General features: G+C 41.9%; 2 protein-coding genes across 3 annotated transcripts; one reads left to right on the top strand and one right to left on the bottom strand.

Moving 5' to 3' along the window:
• The first annotated feature begins 598 nt into the window (after positions 1-598).
• On the top strand, positions 599-10,017 carry c7a (complement component 7a). Of its 2 annotated transcripts, none has more exons than XM_080738219.1 (18): positions 599-734; positions 1,069-1,130; positions 1,226-1,295; positions 1,567-1,708; positions 2,111-2,255; positions 2,773-2,896; positions 3,826-3,969; positions 4,093-4,336; positions 4,443-4,559; positions 4,716-4,888; positions 5,162-5,384; positions 6,339-6,510; positions 7,265-7,352; positions 7,710-7,842; positions 7,929-8,117; positions 8,341-8,440; positions 8,633-8,817; positions 9,536-10,017. In XM_080738219.1, exons 1-18 carry the CDS (start codon positions 729-731, stop codon positions 9,718-9,720), a joined length of 2,502 nt encoding a protein of 833 aa, XP_080594345.1. In that variant the 5' UTR covers positions 599-728; the 3' UTR covers positions 9,721-10,017. The 2 variants fall into 2 exon arrangements, with proteins under 2 accessions (XP_080594345.1, XP_080594344.1); XM_080738218.1 differs by having other exon boundaries at positions 5,162-5,393.
• On the bottom strand, positions 9,795-23,105 carry rgs7bpa (regulator of G protein signaling 7 binding protein a; the record flags this gene model as incomplete). The annotated part of the gene is made up of 7 exons (XM_080738222.1): positions 9,795-11,010; positions 11,074-13,383; positions 14,823-14,893; positions 15,434-15,581; positions 17,535-17,665; positions 21,719-21,885; positions 22,956-23,105. The coding sequence occupies 6 exons, from the start codon at positions 23,103-23,105 to the stop codon at positions 13,292-13,294; spliced, it is 759 nt and encodes a 252-aa protein (XP_080594348.1). The 3' UTR covers positions 9,795-11,010; positions 11,074-13,291.
• Between the last annotated feature and the right edge of the window lie 662 nt (positions 23,106-23,767).

Genomic DNA, 23,767 nt, shown 5'->3' with positions numbered 1-23,767 from the left:
ATTACGTATACCCCTTCTCACTGTATCCCTCACTCCCAGTAGGAAAGGAAAGGCATTATGCAGAATCAATAGACTAATGTGGGGTGAACTGTGGCATTGCTTTATTTATTTCACCTGGGATTAAAAATAGTTTTCTTCCAAAGTTTTAACAGTCTGTTATACAGTAAACAGGGTGGTGGATTTTTCCTGCCCTCAGCAGCTAGAGGAAACTGCTCTTTTTTGTCCCCTAGTGTTAGCTAGACTGTATCACATCTCAGGAGTACAACTCTCAAAGACTGCAGCTGCAGTGAAGACTGTTGTCATTGTCAGCGCAGTTGGCTTAAGCAGGTAGTCAATGCTTGTGCAGTAACAACAGTAGGCTACTTTATGTTGTGGTTAATGATTTCACACCCTGAACATTGACAGTAAATATAGATTGCATAATCATTTAGCATTTTGTAAATGTCAAGCAGCCCACAGACAGGCTTTTGGGGGGAGTTATTGCGAAGTAAAGTCAATTTCTTTGCTGTCTGGTTTATATCCAACACACATATTTGTTTTAAGTGCATGCACCCTCACACACTGACACATTTGCAGACTTCATTTGCACACATACACACAGTCTCATAGTCCAAACAAAACTTCCCGAAAGCAATCAATATCTGTGAAAGATTGGAACAACTGAAGTAGGCTATACTCCAAGTGAAAAGCCAGAGACCAAGCATGCTGAGAGCTGCTCATTTCTCACAATGAAGGTAAAGATTCTCTCTCAAGCTGATTTCAACACATGTTTTTATTATAAGTTATATTGCATTGTTTTAAGATGTAAAATGAACCGGAACAGGAAATGGGTAGCCGATGGCAGCTTCTGGAACGCCTCAGAGCTCATTATGCACTTATTGACAGTTCTATTTACACCTACCAGGTCTAAAGTGGGAACACTGCCATGTTTATAAATCCTTTATTGTGCACTAACTGTGAATTATGCCTTTTTGCATCTACTTAGTCTAAAGTGGGAACAACACTTATTAGGGTTAACAACTCCTTTTGTTATTCACTCATTAGCTAACTCTCCTTTCCTCTCTTAAGTTTCTACCAGTATATCTAACAGGGCTGCATTGGCTGCTGTTCCTGATGATGACACCCACAGGGTAAAGCTGTTTCTGTTTTTAATTATGTTTAACAAGCAAAACACAAAAACAAAACACTCTTGTATTTAATTGTAGGCTATTCCTTTGTGTCTAAGGTTTTGTATTGACTGCCAATGGGGGCCTTGGGGAGAGTGGTCTGTGTGTAATCCATGCACCAGATTACAGGTAAAGATCACTAAATAGTTCATTAAATAATTAATTAAATTGGTACCTTCTGACATGGAAGTTCATATTGTTGTTTTTCTGGTCTTGCATTGTAATAAAGGGTGCTACTTTAATTTGCTTGTGTCAGTAAAAAAAAATGACAATTTATATTAGCTTTGAACTATAATAACAAGTTAACAACCATGTGTAAAATGATACTGTTGCCAGCTAGTGCCGTTTTTAGTGATAGTTGCATTGTTGCTTTGCTGTGTGTGTGACTCTGACATTGCAGACTAGAAGCCGTGTCATGGTGGTATATGCTCAGTTTGGGGGCCTCCCCTGCAGTGGAGAGCGCACCCTGAGCAGACCCTGTGCAACCACACAAGGCTGCCCTCTAGAGCAAGGATGTGGAGGAAGGTTCCGATGCCAATCAGGTCAGAAACCTATGGTCAGAAATTAAGGGTGTCGGGTGGAAACCTCATATTGTCCAAAACGCTTACTTTTAAGGATTCAAATTCAAAAGTAGCAAAAGTAGCAGATGAACAAGCCCAATAAGGCATTTCACGCCACGTTTCGAGCTTGTAAATCTGCTACTTCTGATACTTTTATGTGACGCATCTGGGTTTCTGCCCAACAGTAGCAATCTAAAACCTAACAGTATTCTGAAACTTATGTTGCTATATATTTCAAAAATGTATTAGATAGATAGATAGATAGATAGATAGATAGATAGATAGATAGATAGATAGATAGATAGATACACAACACCTGAATATTCTCTCTCCCACTTTCCACCCCCTGACCCTCATCTGTTCTCTGTGACATATGGCCTTCAGGGATGTGTATTGATAGGTCTCTGGTCTGTAACGGTGATCAAGACTGTGAGGAAGATAATCTGGATGAGCATAGCTGTGACCAAGCTACACGATATGTTGCATGTGCAGGTGGAACACCACCCAGCATTGAACTGTTAGGAAAGGGGTATGTTGTTGTTCTCACTATGCAGTATGATAGATCATCAATCAGCAATCAGCAATACCTGTGATAAAAATATACTGTATCTGCAAATGCAGGCTCGGGTCTTCTCCCTGCAGCCATGCACAGTATACTGTACACACCCTACACCAGTGGTTCCCAAACATTGGGTCGCGGAGCAATTTTTATTGGTCATGAGAAAGTATCCTTACATAAAAAATACTATAGACTACAGAGCCAATGGTCAAGTTTACAAAGTGTTGAGGGTTTAAATGTCTGACAATACACAATAACATTAATCCAACATAGAAAAGATATTGCGTTATCTAACAAAAAACATTAATTTACACAACACTGATGATGACACTGTCAAACAACGATAGTGTAGTGGAGGACCCTGCTTCATCTCTCGGCAGCTAAGGGGTCCTTGAAGTAGAAAACATTGAAGACCCCTACTATAGACCATTTCCTGTACACTCTCATTTGACATCTGGGATGAAGTCTGTTTGTCTGTTTTGTCTAGGTATGACATTGTGTCAGGGAAGCCAATGCAGGGCGTAATTAACACTAAGAGTTTCGGTGGGCAATGTCGCATCACCTCCAACAACTACAGACTGCCCCTGAGTACTATCAACGTTAACTTCATGGTTGGTTTCCTTGAAACACTTGCACTGTAGGATCGCTGATTTTGGAGATATAAGTTTGTATTTTAAAGTAAAGCATTCAGGAGGACAGAAAGGCTTAGAATAAGTATTTGGAAGGAACAGCAAAAGAAGAACCATGTAAATTAAATGTGTCAAATCAGTCTTTGCAAGCAAAGGAGAAGAACTGTAGTCTAAAGACAAAGCAGGGCAATCATTTTAACATTGTCCAACTCAGACACAGTAAATTAATTGATAAAATTGGCTTCAGTTCTTACAGTAGATATACCATCAATTAAGGAACCAGAACTACAGATAGATAGGCAAGAGCAGCAAGACTGTATTAATGAGTTAGGGATTTGAGTTTATAGTGACAAATATGTATATCTGAGTACTTTTTAAATGAACACTGTATAAATTATTGTTGGTAGAATCTGGATTTGTGAACTGCTGTTGAGTGGGCTGTTTCAAGCCAGCAAGGGCCAGTCGTCCCTTAGTCATGATGGTTGGCACTTGGCAGGGCTTGATTTGTTAAAAAAGGGTGAAAAAAGCGAGAAAAGAAAACAGAAAAAACAGAGGGAACCCCACCCATATTCTGGGGAAGATATTAGCCAAAAATAGCAAATGTACAATATTGTAGATTGTAAAATAGACGATCTATATAGACGTCTATTTTTGGCAAAAGATTTGTTGTAGAAAAAACAGCCCAATAGAGACAACTTCCCAGTCTACTAAGTCTAGAGGGTTTAAGTGGTGTACTAAATAGCTACCCTTCTTTGTATCACAAATAGCAAAGAATAGCTGACCTACAAGCTCATATTTTAAACACAGAGCTGAATGAACCTTGAGGATTTACCATGTAGGAAAGCATAACTTGGTCTACCACTAGTCTACTTTTACAAACCATGAACCTTTTGTGTAATCTGTCACATCAGGTTGAAGTTAAGAATGGCTTCAGTGAGAATTCCTACGAAAGCAAATGGCATTATGCTAAGGACATTGAAAACAGAGAGACAGTGACAGGTACCACGAAAGGATTCAGAAACTATGACTACCATGAGAGGGAGGACACGACTAAGGTATGCACAATGTGTCACAATTCCAAGGTTCCAAAAAATTGACTAATTCAATGAATTGATTAAAACCACAAAACTAGAGCATGTATTTTCTATTGTTGACCATAATTGTCTTTGTCTGTGCAGAAACAGAAGCTGTTGGTTTTAGGGAATGATGTAGAGGTCGCCCAATTCCAAAATAACGCTCCCCAGTACCTCCCAATATCGGAGGCATTCTGGAAGATGCTGGCCAAGCTGCCAAACGTGTACGACTACGCTGCCTACCGGGAGGTCCTGCAGAGGTTTGGAACACATTACCTGTCTGAAGGCAGCCTCGGAGGCTCCCTCAGAGCCATCCTCAGCATTGATGAGGAGACGTATAAACACAATGGTGAGAAGAGATTGTTCATCAGGCAGTTTCTTGGGAAGTCTAAAACTGAGCATAATTGTTTGGTAGTGACACGTGTTTTCTTTCTTTGTTGGCCCTTGTTTTTCAGTTAATACTAAAAGCGTCTATAAGGAATGTACAACGGTCACCCATTGGATTTTGTTCTGGCCCATCCGAACAGAGACGTGTAATGATGGTGATACTGCTTCGTCACCTGTTCCAGTCGGTAAAGGGACAATCATTGATCATAATGTATTGTATGAGACATTAATTTATACCATAGAAACCAGAACTCATGAGACAAATTGCTAGGTTGGAAAAGGAAGAATCTCTCAAAACTGGTGAGAAACTTTTTTTCCCTTTTTTTTTAATGGGTTCCTAGTTCGGACATCAAGCAAAACTATGCCTATGCAAGTTCTTCCGGTCGGAGGGGATGTCTCACACATCGCAGCCCTGCAGACCATGTCGACCCTCGATGATACCGCCAAGACTCAGCAATATTACTCCAACTGGGCTGCATCTATTCGGGACTTTCCAGCGGTTATAAAGCGTAAGGTGAGAGGAGAACAAATTTAGCTCATTGATGTATGCGAGACATTTTATACAATTTAAATTTTCAGCGGTATTGCAGCTCATGCTACATGTATACTGTACATAGTAATAGTAACATAGTTACATACAAAGTCACGCATAGGAGACAGTGTGACCACCGCTCACAAATAAATATATAATAATAATAAATTGGTTAACTGAAATACAAATAAAAACAAGACTTTACAAAAAAAAAAAAAACTAAACGCTTGGGTGTTGCTGCCTGCTGTGCTGTAGCTACGGCCGCTGTCTGAGCTGGTGAAGGAGGTGCAGTGTGCTGGGGTGAAGAAGCACTACCTGCGCAGGGCCATAGAGCAGTACCAGGCTGAGTACCACCCCTGCCACTGTCGGCCCTGCAGCAACAACGGCCTGGCTGCCATGGAGAAAGACGTGTGTAAATGTGTCTGTAAGAAACGCACGGATGGTGCAGGGGACTGTGAGCAGGGGACTGACCTGCAGGGTCAGCAGGGTGGGTGTTCTTCTGTTCCTCCTTGATGGAAGCAAAGGTCTTGCAATTTGTTAAATATGTAAGAATAGGCACTGTATAGGGCCTATAGCCCTATACATCAACATTACAGTGTGAATTGATCTGCCGTTCAATTTGTAACATAATGGGAAATCATTGGACAGTTCATACATCATTAATTCCATCAAATCATCCCTCTTGCATGATGAGTAGGCCTACTAAAGATCCATGTAGACAAAAGAAGAGCGGGGGCAGTTCTCCATTCCTAAACCTGCCATTCTTATCCACTGCCATTCCTACTGAGGTTAGGGTTGGGGTTAGGGTTTGGTATAGGAGGTGGTCACTCCGTAGGAATGGCAGTGCAACAAGAGCATGTTTTGCGCAGGTTTAATAATTATTCACTTTTATTTTCACTTTCACTTTCACTTACTGTAGCCTACCTCCCCGCTCCCACCGTTGTCTTAAAGAGGTGGTGCCATGATTTTTCCCCCCTCTAAAACATGATTATCAAGTATTATGATTATACTAGGAGGAAGATTTTTTCCAAAAAAGTATACAGAAAGAGTTAAAATTGGGTTTTTATGTGGCCACACCCCCAGTTCATTAAGTATGCATGGATGTCATGGTGGGTGGTGACCCAGCTGAAGTTAGCCACACCCCACAGTGTTGGGTGAATGGTAATTAGGGGAGGAGTTGATTCTGTGATAAAAGTATCTGTTTTTTAACTGACACTTTTGACCACAAGGTGGCAGCCTCCAAGAGAAAACAAACAAATACCAAGAGAATACATAATTGCTCATAAAAACCACACCAGGGGGTCAAATGATGTACTTTCAACCTCCTAGACACATGAAAAACTGAAAAAGTACAAATATGGCACCACCTCTTTAACTTCTCTGTGTCCTAATATACATGCTTCCTCCCAATACCGTGTTTTTGCTCACACAGGAGTGGTCGATGGTAGCTGGACCTGTTGGTCGAGCTGGACCGCTTGTTCTGGGGGTCGCAGGGCACGAACACGGTCCTGCTCTAATCCAGCTCCCCAGCATGGAGGCCAACACTGTATCGGAGAACCCAGAGAGACGTCTGACTGTGGAGATCAAGAGCTGGAGTATTTAAAGTGAGAGCAAACTGTGATTTACTTTTGATGAACCACTTAAACCCTTGCACAGTATATATTTCGTTGACTGGAGTCCCCCAGATTCCAGACCCCTCTTTTTCCTCCTCTACACAATTTACAGTATGTTCATAGAAAACAGCCAATCTATACAAGTTCACACCGCATTGTGTTGCAATGCGTTGTGACCCTATGGTTGTAACTTGTGAGCTTGTTAATCTGTTATTTTTGTTGCATAGAGGGTATGCAGTATGCACATGACATCATCGTACCCGGAAGTTATACGGTAACGCCTACTGAGTGGCAAAAAAACAGAGTCGGTAGGAATGAGGAGGAGTTTCTCAACGAGCGCTTCCAAACTCCAATGCTTCATGCTGCTTTATGTTTTGCCACTCAGTTATGATGAGTGGCACATGATGCATACCTCTATACTAGTGTTCGGGAGGCTCTCTCCATTCCGACATGTCGCCACTCCGAAATTGACTTCTTATTGTCGGAGTGGCGACACTCCCATGGGCCTAAGGTTTAGGGTTATGGTTAGAGAGAGGGTTAGTGTCGGAATGGAGACATGTCGGAAAGGAGACATGTCGGAGTGGAGAGATGCACTCCTAGTGTTCATGTGATTACTGTAAACTGTTGTGTTCATATTATGTAGGCCTACAGTATTTTGTTGTATTGCAACCAAATACTGTGAGTTGTTGCAATTTACCTGTAAAGGCTTTCTATTCCACCTGTCTGTTTTGTGATGCGTATCCAGGACAATGGAGCCTCAGTGCTTTGACCTGTCTCTTGCAGCAAAAGAAAGGTGCCAAGCGCCACCTCTTCTCATCAATGGCTATGTTCTGGTATGTTTGAGCCTTGTAAAGTTTTCTTTTGGTCCTGCACTTTAGCATGCTTGATTGTAATGATAAGTGAGATGGTGGTGTTTGTGTCTACCTTAGGATCCTTTTTTGGTCAAATATATTTTATTAAGAACAAATTATAGAATGTTATGTAATTTACACATTGTAAATGTTTTCTTCATTACAACAAAATCCAAGGAAAAACAAAAACAAAAATCAAACAAGACATACGAAAATAACCCCCTCAGTCCCCCCCACCCATACTGCTCAGTCAGTACATACTGTATATTATGGAGAAAAGAAAAATATTTGTAAAAGTTATGATGGACAAGTCAACCTTAAACAACGTTTCTGCCTCAGGATCCTAAGGATGTGTACTTGGTGGGCAGTAGAGTTGAGTACACTTGCATTGATCAGTACCACCTGACTGGTACCAGCATCTTAGAGTGCACGGCTGACCAAACATGGTCTGGGAGACCCGGGAAGTGCACACGTAGGTGCTGTTTAATAATTGAACAAAGAGCATTACGAAGACACGTATGGGCTTGCATATTTAAACTGCTGCCTCGTTTTCCCCAGGGTCAAAGTGCCGGATCGGGTCCATCAACGAAGGCATCACGGCCACTCCATGGATGTCGAGCTATGACATAGGGATGAGGATCACGCTGTCTTGCCCAGAAGGCAGACAGATCCGAGGGGAGAGGGAAATTATCTGTGACCCCAGCCTGAACTTTTCGCCCAGCCCAGCGAACACTGAATGTAGCGAGGGTATGTCTCACGTAGAAGAAGCTACACATATCCTTCCCTTGACTTCTTTTTCAAAAGGAAATATTCAAATGTATAATTTCTAATTTAGCTGTCATTTTATATTTTACATATTGGATGGCAATTATGTAATTTGATCATTGTGTGTTCATATCTGTACTGTAACATAACATTAATGAGACAAAATGAAAGAGGATTATAACCTGGATTTCTCTCTCTTCCTTAGTCATTACCCCACAACAACACAGCAATTCTACATTGCAATGTAAAGCATGGGAGAAATCTATCGAGGGCAAATGTATTTGTAAGATGCCTTATGAGTGTAGGTAAGTTTATTGAACAAATATGGGTTATTAATTATAAGCCCAGGTGGTTATGAACCCATAGTACTTTTTTAACCTGTCTCTTTTCCAGTTATGCAGATTTATTTCACACTATGATGATGATGATGATGATGATGATGATGATGATGATGATGATGATGATGATGATAATAATGATGATGATGTTGGTGACAGGTCATCCTTGGAGCTGTGTGCCAGAAATCCTGAGAGAGGAACTACAGTTGTAATGAGTGTGTGCAAGATGCACTCCCTGCAATGTCTTGGCAAGGAGCACCTGGTTGCAGAGAACAGTGCCTGCCGGTGGCGAGAGCGCGCCAGTGCACCGTGCACCAGTTGTTCCCTGTGGGAGACCTGTGATGGTATGAACACCAGAGGGTTAGATGAAGTGCTCAGGCCATTTTAGAGCATAGCAGAAAACAATAAAATGAGGCAGAGCACCTAACTTCCATAATTTTTTATAATTCCATTTAAAAAGAGAAAGGGAAGAAGTAACGTCACCATATGGTTTTTAGTGTGCAGTGGTGTAAAGTAACTAAGTAGAGGTACTTAAGTACTGTACTTAAGTACACTTTTGAGTTATTTGTACTTTACTTGAGTAATTCCAATTTCCAATACTTTTACTTCTACTCCACTACATCTCGGATCCAAATATTGTACTTTTACTCCACTACATTTATTTGAAAACTTTAGTTACTAGTAGTTACTTTGCAGACCTAAATTATAATATTATAAAAAATACACGAACCACTTTAGCCCTATTATATACCATGGCTATTTGAAAATAGCCGATCTACAAGCTCACAACGCGTCGTGATGCGACGCGTTGTGAGCTTGTAGATCTGCTATTTTCAAACATTTTGTACTTTTACTTTTGTTACTTTAAGTACATTTTAATGCCAAAACCTTCATACTTTTACTCAAGTACACTTTGAATTCTGGACTTTTACTTGGCACCCTAACAGAGTACATCTACGTTGCAGTAGCCTATCAATACTTTTACTTAAGTAAAGAATGTGAGTACTTTTTACACCACTGTTAGTGTGTGAACATTCTCATCTCTCCGTCCCACTCTTACAGATCAAACCGGCCTCTGCCGCTGTAAGGACTCTGCGGAATGCTCGTCCCCTGGGTTGAGTGTGTGTGTCCGTGTCGGGAACGATGCGACCGCAGGTAGCCAGACCATGAGCGAGTGTGAAGCAGGGCTGCGGAGGTGTAAGGGAGAGCAGGTGTCAGTTGTCAGCATCCTGCCCTGTGAAGCATGAGTGTGAAGATGAACCACAACACACCCCTGCACCTCCAGTCCTCTCACCCTCCTCATTCCAAGCCCAGGTTGCACTTCTTTGTTTACATTTCTCCATTAAGCCATACAAGAAATATTATTGTGAGTATCATGTTTCATTGCTATAGCAGTAGCACCTTTGAAAACTGCAGCATTAAAGCTGTTATGTACAGTACAAGCTGTCATATTGCAAAACTGCCATGTAAAGTCAAAGCCTCGTCATGAAACGGCATCAATCTGTATCAAAACAATATTATTCTAAATGTCACAGTGTCAATTGTCTTGTGTTTTGACTGTCTTTTTGAGCATAATGAAAGGATTCAGAGGTGGGCCACAAAACGTCACTTTTACTGGTTGTATTGCACAGCATAAGCTGTTGATAAAGGTTATGCACTGTAAGGTTGTGGAAGGTAGGCCTATATAGGCCTATGTAGTGTATGTCAACTCAGCACTGTAGGTAAGTGGAAAATGTGTAGCCTATAATCCATCATGCCCAATTGACTGTGGAATGGTCAGGTTTGGGAGTTGAAAAGGTAATTTTTTTATTTGTAAATGTGGGTTCCATTCCATGTGATAAAGTTAGAGAGAATAAGAGGGTCTATTTCAGTGTGTGCCCTTCACCTTGCAAACTAGACATGGCACCGTCTGCCAACAAAACCCCCCCGCTGACATTCTATTCCTGCCTCGTGTGCGGATTCATGTGAGCGTGTGTGTATGCAGCCAACACAACACATGCCTGAATATGTGTGTAGACTCAAGTTACGGATGCACTCCTTTTACACCAGAACACGGGTAACAAATGTGTGCGCCTCATATTGATGCTATCGAAGGCAGATTATCCTAAAGGTGTGAATATTATATTTGATATTGGCATTTCAGGCTCTGCCACATATCAGCTTTGCACAATTAGAAATTAACCATTTACTGTAGTATGAGCAGTGAGTTATATTCAGGGTTATTATAGCTAACTAAAACTGACTAAATAACCAAAACTGGAATTGACAAATTATTTTAGTTACCGAAAAGAGGCTTTACAAAACAAATATAACCAACTGAAACTGTAGTGTGTTTACAAAACTACAGTAACTAAAACTGTCCCTCAAAATCCTTAGTTTTAAACTTTGTCAATATTTCAATAGATAAAAAGTTGTAAAAACTAATGAAAAAGTCAAAACTACAGTATGATATCCTTGGTGCAAAGAATCACATACTAACCTGCAGTGCTATGTATTTGCAAGAGGAACAATATTGGAATAGGGTGAACTTAAATAAGCTGCAAAAATGGTCAGCTGCTTGACACATAAGACATAACAGTTAAGTGACATAGGTGACCCACTTGAATATATCTGCCTGAACTAACGTACAAGCTACACATCATTTCCCCATGAGATGAAACCTTTCTTTGTGACTTGAGGTGTTGCTGTCTGTCTGTCTGTCTGTCTGCCTACCTACCTACCTACCTACCTACCTACCTACCTATACCTACCTACCTACCTACCTACCTACCTACATGTACCTACCTACCTATACATGTAACAACTACAGAAACACTAGTTCTTACATATTTAAGAGATACTGTAATATTTCAAGTGGACACGACGGCATATATAATCTATTCTGTAGTTGCAAATAAAGTAATGGGGCTTTTTTAAACTTTCAGTCATGCTAATTTGAGCATTTCTCTTTTAGCGTCCAAATGACAGCTGTCAGCACGCAGGAGAGATGCTCTGTTCATACTTCATACCATATATGTGTTAGCAAACAGTTTTCTACTCCTACTGTACTCAGGACCATTTGATAGTTGATAGAAACCTGTGTAGTGGAAAGCTTTCCAGCTTTGTTTGGCCATACAGTACTTAACTGACAGGAATGCAGGCCTGCAGCTTAGAGAGATGAACAGCTGGACATTCTCTGGAGACCTGGATGTGCTGAACTCTCTCACGCACGCACGCACGCACGCACGCACGCACGCACGCACGCACGCACGCACGCACGCACGCACGCACGCACACACACACACACACACACACACACACACACACACACACACACACACACACACACACACACACACAAATACACTTTCTTCTGCACCCTTCTCTCTTTATCCCTGTCAGAGAGAAATGGTGCCTAAGCAAGGGGAGAATGCACAGCTTAAATGACACCAATGATGTATTGTTAATCATCAAGAGCAGCAAGCAGTGTAATACAAAATTATTTATTTTGTTGTTGTTTTTCTTCGAGGGGGGACAGCAGGTGTTTAAAAGCTTATAGTTTCCAGACATATTTTAGATGATTACTTATGGTATTATTTGTTACATATTGAAAGCAACAGTTACCCTCTGAGGATCTAATCAGTTCAACAATGCATTTTACTTCCAGATTCCTGTACCCAAGCGAGAACAGATTCTTTACTTGCCCTTATGAACCTTTGCCTCCATCTAGTGGATAAAGCGGTGTATTACGTGCAGTTTAAGTGTATTTTAACAATGACTAAATAACAAACAAAACAAAACAAAACAAAAAACTTCTTCAGAAAAGAGACTGGCCATACTTTTCAATAACAAAAGTATTTTATTAACAATGTAAAATGACTTATAGCTTTTATCAGCTTTGACTACAATATCTTCACCATGCCCTAAACATTAATCACAATCAGTAATAAGCGAGACCCATGCTGCCTACCGTCTGTCTGCACTGATTGCACCAGACAAAGGGAGGCTCTCCCTGCTTATATGGCAACCAAACAGATTCTTTGCCAACTAACCCAAAATCTGAAAGTAATTCATATAGCGCATCGCGTAAAGAGTATGTGTATATACAAGTCTAACATCTCCATTTATAGATAGATATCGTGTGCAAAGAAGTTTTCTTTTTCGAGTATTGTATCATATTATATTCCTCTTTGAAGCAGGAAAGTAAAAGTTGGGTACAGGTATTTGGTTCATGGAAGACTAAATTAAGTTAAGTACATTAAGAAGAGAAACAGCAAGAAACGGAAAACATAGACCACAACAAACGTACTCTGCACAGTTCTGCCAACTCGGTGTGGACAGACAAAGGTGTAACTTTGTCATTGCAAGTGCCATCCATAAGTATTTGGATGGGGTCTAATAATAAGTTATTACACTTTTTTTTACTGACACAAACAAACAATTATATTTGCCTTGTTTTACATGAATCCTCAACTCATTCACTCAGCAATCATGTTTTGTGGAAGTAATCGAACATTGACAGTATTTCAAATGACCTCTCATTCCCGCTTTACATTGGACAAGCAAGGTATCTGACTTCATTTACCAAAAAAGGGAAAATCCGTTGCAAAATATTTTAAAATATATGTCCGTGACTATTGTTTTCATTACATTGCAATTACAATTCTTCTTTGTATTACAAAATAAAATTATAAAATGGGCAGCTTTTAAAAAAAAGAGAAAGAGACAATTTATTTGAAAATGGCAGTAATAGATTGGTGTGGGAGACACAAGTGGTGAAGAACAGTGGGTAATGGTTGTGTTTTGTTTCCGCCTCCCACCGAAGGAAGGCGGGGCCCCTTAGCTGGTTACCAGGCAACAGAGCCCAAAGAAGCGCCTCTTCCTCTGTCGGACCAGCGGGTAGGGGGTCAGGTTCAGTAAGCTGCTGTCATCTGGGCAAGAGCACAGACAGGAGAGCCAATAAGTCAGCCTTTCCTGTTACTTAACTAAAGCAGTGGTTCTCAACCTTTTCAGGCCGCGACCCCCAAGATAAACATATTTTAACTGGGGACCCTCTCCCACCCCACCCTGACGAGCACTTAGAGTTGAGGCATTACAATTTGTATAACATGGTTCTATTGTGAAAATAGCAGATCTACATGTAGATCGGCTATTTTCACAATTTCTGCCTCTAAATATTTGACAATTTGGCCAATGTTAAATTGTCATTTTAGAGGTATTAAAAAGTCCTTAAATTGTCACTTTAGAAATGTGCAGATGCCCTCTATACACTTAAACGTTATGTTGGTTTGTTTACTGTTGAGTGAGAAAACAATGTTGCACATGAAGTTAATCATCTGGACCCCCCCCCCAAAATAATTTGGGGACCCCTCTGGGGGTTCTGATCCACAGGTTGCGAACCACTGGCTTAACTACAGGTAGGCTACACACTGTGTTAATTTATCCATTTACGGGTCCATTTGGTTACATCTGTACACTCTCAGAGTTCAATCAACCCTCCGAATGTTATATAATTTATATAGATCATGGATTGCATCCAAAGTGTGCTACAGGTAGGGATCCCATCTAAAAGGTGCTACAGGTCACACCTTGTTAGCACTTTTCATTGGTTCAATATTTATAAAAGCCACAGACACACTTTCACTTAAAAAGAATATATAGCAAAAATAGCTGATCTAGGCTTGTTCGCTTACTATGAAAACCTGCAGCTCCCGTGCGTCAGTCAGTCACGCCTCATGTCACACTCCATATATGGCCAAGGATCTCCATATGTGGAGCTGACTAATTCTGTCCATGTCCCTTTTATGCCCATATATGGAGATACCTGGTGTAAACGATATTAAGCCCATATCTGGGAATGCCCATATATGGACATATTGTGTCAGTCTCATGATAACCAGTGTGGTTGTCGCGACGCAAATCACACTTGCAAATGACTTCCGTCTTTGTCGCTTTTATGCCCATATATGGAGATCTCTGATGTCATCAATATTAAGCCGATATCTGGGAATACCCATATATGGACATATTGTGTCAGTCTCTGTTGTTTCAGCGCGACTGGTCGCTTCTCGCCCTTAGGGCGTCTTACTGGTAGCTATTTTCATGTGACACTGTCCACTCTGATTGACGTCCTTACTATATAAAATAAAGCTGCACACGCAGCTAAAACTGTCAAAAATGGGGCTGGTGCTGAGATCTCTACAGTGCAAAAACTACGAGGTAGGGCATTAATTTAAGAAAAAACAAACATAAAAAGTTGAAATATTCTGCACGGTTTCTGCACGACAGCATCTAAAGAGTCATACAGGTATGGAAAAGTCACATCACCTCAAAAAAGTGCTACATACTTGGTTCCCATGCAAAGTCCTACCTTGGTTCTTCAGTGGTAAAGGCATCGTCTCCCTGAGTTTACTGAGAAGGTTCTTCATCTCTATCATATCCCTGGCCAAAGACAGATCGTATTTTTTCATTTACTGTGTAATAATGACCACACTGTATCTGCAATACTACTACTTAACTTATTCTTTGAACCAATTTGTCATCAAAAGAGAGAGCAAGTAATACACTGAGCGTCACCGTACAATGAGCTTCAAACTACAGTTACAGAACAGAATAGTGGAAAGTCTAATCAATGTACAGAGCACTTATGCACACACAGAACTGTATGGTCCCTCAAACACACGTACACAAACACACACACACACACACGTACACAAACACACGCGCAAGCGCACATGCACACACACACACACACGTGTGTGTGTGTGTGTGTGTGTGTGTGTGTGTGTGTGTGTGTGTGTGTGTGTGTGTGTGTGTGTTTGACAGGGACGATACAAAAAGAAAAACAGTGTATAAACAGTGTCAACACAAGATCGTTGCATTGTATGCATGGTTTGTAGTCATGGCTAATTTGCACACATTCACATGCACTCGTGCATGCAAATACTTAACACGCACATGCAATTTCCCCTCTCTACCCACCTTTCTATGTTGTCTATGTCAGTGGCCACCTGCCAGCAGAGCTGAGGACAGTCGGTGGGGGTGGAGGATGTGTCCTCCAGGATGGGGATGTCTGAGCTCTCTTCTGCTTTACTGTCAATCCTGGGCGGCCCGCAGGACTCCTTAATACCTACTGTAGAACACACATGAAAAACACAAGGGTTCAAACTCATGAATTACCCATTTTTCAACCCAAATAATTAGAAAGTTGGTCGAGCGACAGGGTTGTGCTACGAAGCAGCGGTGTAAAGTAACTAAGTACATGTACTTAACTACTGTACTTAAGTACATTTTGAGTTATTTGTACTTTACTTGAGTATTTCCAATTTCCAATACTTTTACTTCTACTTTGTAGATCTTTATTTTTATTACAAAAACATACATTAATAACCATAACCATATTCTATATTGCAGTATTGATACTAAAAAAAGTTAGTACTTTTTCCACAACTGTAATGTCTGGAGTGGAGAGAGACACTGCTATATTGTTGTTCATTTCTTACCCCTTATCCCTAAACTTTTTTGCCTTTTGTCAATATTTAGATTTTTTTTTAAATACCTCAAATAGCCGATCTTCATCAAAAAGTTGTGAGCTTGTAGATCAGCTATTTGAAATATATATGTTTTTTAATTTATAAAAAAATTGCAAAAGAGTTAAGGGATTATTGATAAGGCAAGTACAAAAATAAGGCCCTAAATCCACAGAGAGAGTTGGTGAATGACATGCAGCAAATGGTCCAGCGGGCTGGGAATCAAACCGAGGACTCGCTCATCGAAGCATTTTGTGCCCATGTTTTGTGGTATATGCGCCCTAACCTCTCCGCCCCACTGTTACGGCCCTATGAGGCCGCAGTCTGTGTTTTAACCCTCTGTGAGCGTTTTCAGTGGCCCATGGTAATCAGAGGTTGGAGTGGAGATTGGAGGAGTGGCATGGAGTCTGGAGTCACATCTGGCCTCCATTCCTCAGTTAAACATCCAACATAAAAGCCTGGGAGAAGCTCCACTTCAGCCCTTTTCGCCATCCGTCACCTTCTTGTGCTGAACCCTTCCTTTTAGTAGCTAGCATTCATTCCTGTTACTGTTAGCTGTAGCTGTGTGCCATATCTTATGCTTGGTGCTTAAGGTAGCTGTAATACCGTGTGTTTAAAGTGAAGACCAGGGAATCTTGGTAGGTGTGTGCTGTCATTTCTTTTAATTCCCATTATGATTCTGTTTATGCTTAGTAAGGGAGGTTAGATTGTTATTTTAGTTTGGTCTTCCATTCCTTTTCAGTTAGGATGGAGGTTTTGTTTGTTGTGTTGGCCTTGGCCTCCCCGAAGAGATATGCTTGTGCCAGTATACTGGTGTCAGTATACTGGTAATCTGAGAAGTTCTTCTCGCCACTAGGGGGGCGAGAAGAACTTCTGGGAAGAAACCATTATATCTCTGTCAGCCCAGCTCAGAATCTGGGTAGCAGGAAGTTGCACAAGTATGGGTAACCAATTGGTGTCAATATCCTGGCATCAGTATTCTGTATCCTTGTGTCAGTATCCTGGTGTCAAGTGTTCTGGCGCCAGTATTCTGGTGTCAATATCCTGGTCAGTATTCTGGTGTCAATATCCTGGTCAGTATTCTGGTGTCAGTATTCTGGTGTCAATATCCTGGTCAGTATCCTAGTGTCAGTAGTACTCTGGAGTCAGTATCATTTAGACTATCAATTAATCACTCCTTTACAAGCCTGTGTGCAGCAGCCTAAGGTCCACAGGCAGGAGCCTGCGGGTTGTTCCTGAGTCAAGGCTGAAGACAAAGGGTGACTATACCTTTGAAGCCAGGGCTCCTCAACTCTAGAACAACCAAGCCCAGGCTTGCTGAATAAGTCTTTTTTTTTTAACATACTTTAATCCAAAGGCCTTTCCACAAAATGTAGAAATGTTATCGATTGTTTGATTCTCTTAACAAGAAAAAACAAAAAGAAACATCCTTCAGGTGTTTGTCCCCTTCCTATGTTTGAACCACCCCATGCCACCCATACTCCCCCATCTTCCAAGTAGCTCCAGCGTCCCCCCACCCCCACCCCATCTGCCAACCCCCCTACACCGCCTACCTTTCCTGTGAAGCTGCAGGGAGCCCAGCAGACAGACTGACTTGAGCATCTCAGTGATGTACATCTCCAGGCAGCACTGCAGCTGGATGAAGAGTCTGCAGATCTCCGGGTGGATCTCCCCATCCTCTGGCCTGCAGTGACACAGACACTGATAACTGACCATATGGAATACCATGAACCAAGAACATAATGTCAGACTTTAAAGATATAGGTTATAGGTTATATCCTGACCTCAAAAGACATTGCCTGCTGCGCAGATGACATATGGTTGACTCTGTATTTAATGTTTATTTTAGGTTTGATTTATGTCTGCAACCATAATTTAACTCGCCCATAGCAGTATTTTCTTAATGCTACTTAATGTTGTACGAATGACTACTGGTAGGGTAAACTAGAAAAAGGGCACTTTAAGGAGCGCATATCTTCGCCAGGCTAGGTTTCTTAGGCTCTCATGAAAATTCAGCAAAATGAAATGTCAGATATGCCTTCCGTTCAGACGACAACAGCATTTCCGGGGTTGAAAACGCAAGTCCCAAATCCAAAATTTTGAGTGAAAATTTGTGAAACGATCCTCCTTGTGTTTCCATCTAAATGGGCGAGTTACAGGGAAACCGCAAAATGTATTATGTAATGACTGACGCTGCAAAGCCGACAGCAGTGGAGCGCAGTGGAGCCTGTACGCTAGAGCTTAAAAGTTCAGCCAGAGCCCGACGGGACCCGACGGGTCGGCGCGGCGCGGGCTGGGCCGGGCTCATTTTGTGACGTATATGTCAGGCTTTGGGTTGGGTCGGGCTTTTATAATCCGGTAGGCAAGCGCAGCGCAGTATCATGATGTCTCTGTGACTGTGTAAGCTGTGCGCTCATAACGATCGCTGCACTGCGCCGCGGCTGCATAACTTGACACAGTTGAGCGTGTGTGACAGTACCGGTATGTGCGCTTCTGTGCAACTTTCAGACAGTTTGGCGTGTGAGTGTGCTCCTGTGTGACTGTGTGTGTGTGGCGGTGGCTGCCTGCTGTGGCAGAGCAGAGCGGAGGACATCGTTGAAACCATTCACAGACGCTTTTGTATATCCTAATAATAATATAGACGTAGTGTGAATGTTGTAGCTATAACAGCCTGTATGTTTGCCTGCTTCCTGATTAGCGACGGCTGTCAGCTGTGTTTTCCAGCGAGGCTCCGATGATTATTTGTTCCATAATTAGGAGTCGGACGGTGCTTGCTACAATGTCTTTTATATAAAGATAGTGGTAGAATGACTCCGTTCTTAACGAATCACCAATATTGTATGAGAAAAAAGGCTGCTGCTGTCTGCATCAACTAAATGTTGTGACAAGGAAGTAGAGCGGACATGATGTCACACACTGCCAGATAGGGTGTCACTGCCACCTAGCGACCTCTATGGACATGGCATACACGCTACATCTTGGTGCGGCTTCATATAAACGCTGAAGAAAAAGTGACAACGCAATGGCGATGTCCCGGGACCTCACCGTTTTCTCTACAGAGCGTTGTCGTCTGAACATGGCCTTAGTCAGGGCTGTGAAGTTGTGGGTTAAAGCCGACAGGAGCCGAGGACACATCTTCACTTATGAAGCCCCCCTCATAATTGTTGTTTTGAGCAATTAAATTGCTAAATAAGTCACTTGGATGAGGTTAGAAGACCCAATACTATTGATATTGTCTGCACTAATTGCATAAATATTCTTGAATGCATTCCTGTTCTGGACATGTCAAAATGTCAACAGACATGGAGAAAAAGGACGGGGCCAATTACAAACCCCTGGGGATCCTGATTTAAGGGGTTATTGTCAAAAAGACCTTTAGTATCAAGTCATATTAAAAAGACTACCAGGTAGTCTCTGGCATTATACTTGCTAGCAAGTAATGAGTATATTCACGTGAGAAGTTTATGTGAAAATCAAATTCACATTGAGTGGATCAACTATTTATAAAAAACCCAATCAAAAATGTTCTGATCGCTAGGTTTTTAAGAAGCCACTGCAGAACCCACCAAAGCACGTCAATCCAGAAGCCAAAACTGATCACATTTCGAGGGTGCGATAGATCACAGAGGAAAGTGGCACAGAGGAAAGGTGAGAAATTTGCACCTGGTGAAAATATTTCTCAGATATTAACACTGCTACATGTTCCACCACAGACAGCAGGCTGTCCTTTACTGTGGTTGTTTTGTCACAGTGCTCCCTGCTACTGTATCTAAAGTACAGCTGTCATCATGCCATCCTGCTTATCAGCTTTCCTCTGGCACATTGGAGAGGCCCAGAATCACTCAACCCGTTCAGACACACTGGCTTTATTTGATTAAAGGGGAATGATCTGTGCTGGCTAATTCAAGCTCTATGTCTGTCTAGTGGGACAGACATGGAAATGGCCTGAAGAACCTTCAGAGAAGAGGGTTTAAGGATGCGTCGGTGATGATTATTTTGACGATGATGTTGATGCTGTTATCAGTGGGAACTTAGAGTTCTTGCTAATGTTATGACACCAACTCCATTTCCATTACAGCAGCAGGAAGTTCAAGTACGGCACTTTAATGGACAGTACTTGAAGTCTTGGAGAGGACCTGATATAATTGCACCTAATTGTTTAATTATAGGGCACATTTCTGGAAAGGGGCAGTGAAGAGCATAAAAGGCCTTTGTATTACAGTAGTGCAACACTGAAGGAATATACAAATAAACTGCCGTGATTCACTTAAGATTCTAACAGAAAGGCTATTTTGAGCCTCGTGATAAAAAGGCACTGGGATGAGTTTGCTCCTGTTCCTGCCTGTATGAATCATGTCCACAAAAGACGAGGAGCGCGTTCCATGCATGTTGCCTGGCTCACGCCATGGGTCTGAGAACAGCTTGTCACGGACATGTGGCTCAGAAGAACTTCCTCTGCATGGGATGCAAAGACTTCATCATGCGTGTAACAGACGCTGAAGGATACACTTTCTAAAATCACTTAAAGAGGATTAATTATTGAATCAATGAGGGGGTTAGGAGGTACAGCTCGACACATCAAGCTCCTCATTAGCATACTGGAAGAAACACATACAGACAGGGTACCGGTATGTTGATGGTGCAATCTATCTCGTAATGAAAGAGCAACATACTGTTTATATTTGATGTTGCACCAGTTATTCAGTTAATGCCTTGGGTTGGACAAAGTGACACATATTGCAAACACTGCAAACACTCTTTACTTCATGAGAGCTGGTTGAGTTGCAATAGGTACCTTCGCAGTTCTCTTGTTGTTCTTTGCTTTTTACTTGTCCATAGTACAGTGTGTTAAAATTGTATGAATGTACTTGTTATGGTATGGATCATATTCTTCTGCATGTCTCCACTACCTCCAAAGCACTTGGCACTCAAAAGCATTACAATTGAAATAAGCTCTTGAGCTTTTTTGTGTTTTGTCCTTTTGACAGATATGTACAAATATAGGGTCACGTTTATGCCTATATTGTGTCAAAACAAACTCCACATATATTTGTTTTGCCTAACCTGAGTGTCTTTAAATGTGTGGGTGCCATATCAGCCAATACTGTATTATTGCCCTTGTTGGATGCACTCAAATACCAAGATTTACTGCCCTTCTTCATTTTGGTACCAGTGTAGAATATATGTGGTAATGGCCTGGGTAAAGTGCAGTCAACAAGCCCCTGTTACCAAGTACCACTGTGTAGCATATCATAGCAGTAAAGCATCAGTTTCTGATTCAGAAGTGCAATAAGTATTTAATAACCATCGTATATTTCTGTAAATTGTCAAAGACACACCATTGAATGCTGAACAGTATGCTATAGGCCTAGTTTCCAGATTTCCATTTAATATTGCAGTAGGGTAGGCTATAGAGACCTATGTGTCACAGCTAATGTGCAAATCCGAGTGTTGAATGAAGTTGGCCAATGTCTCTGAAATGTATATCGCCCAAAATGGAAAAGCTAAGCTAATCACAAATAATTAAATTTCAACCTCAAAATATATGCGAGTTAATCTGTCTGCTTTTAGGACTACAGCCTTGAAATATGTGAAATGTAACACTGGTTCTCCATTTGGCCGCGGTGGGGCGGTTCTCACTGTCAGGACCATGGACAGCGGGGCGGTTCTCACTTTCAGCACCATGGACAGCGCCAAGCAGTTTATAAGTATGTCTGAGTATACCTTTACCACTCACCCCGATATCACGGAGAGGCTCTGGTGTGCTGCCCTCGCCATTTCGCATCCTTTAGTTCGGGTCTTGAGCATTTCGGCCCGTAGAGCGGGACAATCAACCGTGATTTCACCAATGGAGATGACCAACTCACGGTACAGGGCCACAAGCGTATTGAATTCTTGAACAATCTGTGATATGGGGAAAATGGTCCCAAAATCAGTTCATTGGAGAGAAGACTTAAACCAATAATGCAATATCAGGTCTAGGGAACTTTTGTTTGAGCTGTGCCTCCTGATATGATCCCCGCTAAGAATCCATTGCAGTAGAGACAGAGTAGCCTAGAAGCCTACACACACAGCCTATAATGACTTTATCAACGTGGAAACGTGTCACTTCTGAGCGGTAAGAAGACAATGCTGAGCATTAGCCTACCGGTAGGCCTACTAGACAAGGCTACCTCATATTTTCAGTTGTTCTCCGCGGGGAAACATGCCACCACAGGTATATAGCTACAGTAGGCTAATAGACTACAAAACATCATGTTTTACCTGCACTGAATTACATTAGGCATAGGAAATCAAATGAACCAACATCCAAGAAAGACAAGCACTATTATGACATAATACATGATGAATGTTGAGCAGGTTTTCTTCTTCTTCTTCTAATCTTCTTTCTTTCTTTCTTTCTTTCTTTCTTTCTTTCTTTCTTTCTTTCTTTCTTTCTTTCTTTCGGCCCGTTATGCTAAGTTTGGTTGTTTGCACAGTATCAGATGATCAATCCATGGACTGGGACGCAGATCTCGCTCATTTTGTGCAACTCCAGCATTGCATTCTGCTGTTCTCGTATAGTATGAACTCTGATGTGGCGTTCATCACTGCTTGTATGAATGGGCACAGTGTAGCCAATAGGCTGCATATGGACCTTTCTGCAAACATCTGTCAAAACAGACAGTCCTGCATGAAGTCTGCAATTCAGACAGTTTTCAAATAGCAGCAGTTTTCCAACACCTTAATGCAAATCACACGCTCACTATGCACAAGGATCAATCTGACTTCACTGCAACAAAATGCAAAAATACAGATACGTAGCATTATGACTTGCATTATCTTTCGTCTTATTTAAACAATCGTCTGTATGTGAACACACGGGATAGTCGATCGCCCAGGCTAGAACAAAGGAAAGGGTGGGAGAATAACAGAGTAGCGCTGCTGATGATCCGAGGCACCATGCAGGCATTGACGTGTCGCAATAAACCTACCATTCTGCAGTCGGCCACAGCGCGCTGGGCTTTGCGGGTACTCTCGGTGCTCTCTCTCCTCTCCGGGTCTCGGTGAGGTGGTTTGCCGATCTGGAAGATGTTCCCGGCGGATCTGGGGCGGTTCTTGCGCCCATTCGGTGCAGAACTCATGCATACACATGCACTAATAAAACAGCACTAATACAGAACGTTTTTCTACCCTCTCTCTCTCTCTCCCTCCTAAACTCCACCACCTCTGTCTGTCTTATCGCCGTGTATGTGCCCTATTCCCTCGTCCTTTTTACACCCAATTCACCTTCGACAACTGAATTCAGTCTCCCTGATTATTGCTATTTCTCGGTCTATCCCCTCACTTTGTCCTCCTGTGGTCTACTGTGGTCGAAGGAACAAAATCTTTCCGCAGATGAGCCTCAGCGCGCAGAAGTACCGGATGAGCGCCTGCAACAACTCCTCTCCGCATTGCCTCGAACTGCGAGTCACCTTCAGTCTTCACACCCAGTCCAGGAGTCCAGCTATCTGAGGCGTCTCTCCTGACGTACCGATGCCTTTGTCGGAACGATTATATCACGGATATTCGCCAAATGCAACCATTTTTTATGATTGCGCTTTTCCATTAAGCACCAATAAGGCGACGACTGGTGATGATAACGGTCTGTTGAAGCACTGCTATGCAGCCAATTTGCCTACGCAAACATTCAGCAAAAAATACCGTCCGTCGCCAATGTCACCGTTGATGAAATCACATGTCGTTCCTCGTCCCTGCCAAAGGAAACCCAGAATGATTGATTATCGGTGCCGATTGAAAATGTGTT

This window comes from Nannobrachium achirus, assembly GCF_963921795.1.
Source record: "Nannobrachium achirus genome assembly, chromosome: 12".
In the NCBI taxonomy this organism is placed as follows: Eukaryota; Metazoa; Chordata; class Actinopteri; order Myctophiformes; family Myctophidae; genus Nannobrachium; species Nannobrachium achirus.
Note: the sequence above shows the minus strand (reverse complement) of the source record. Positions and strands in the feature narration are given on the sequence as shown.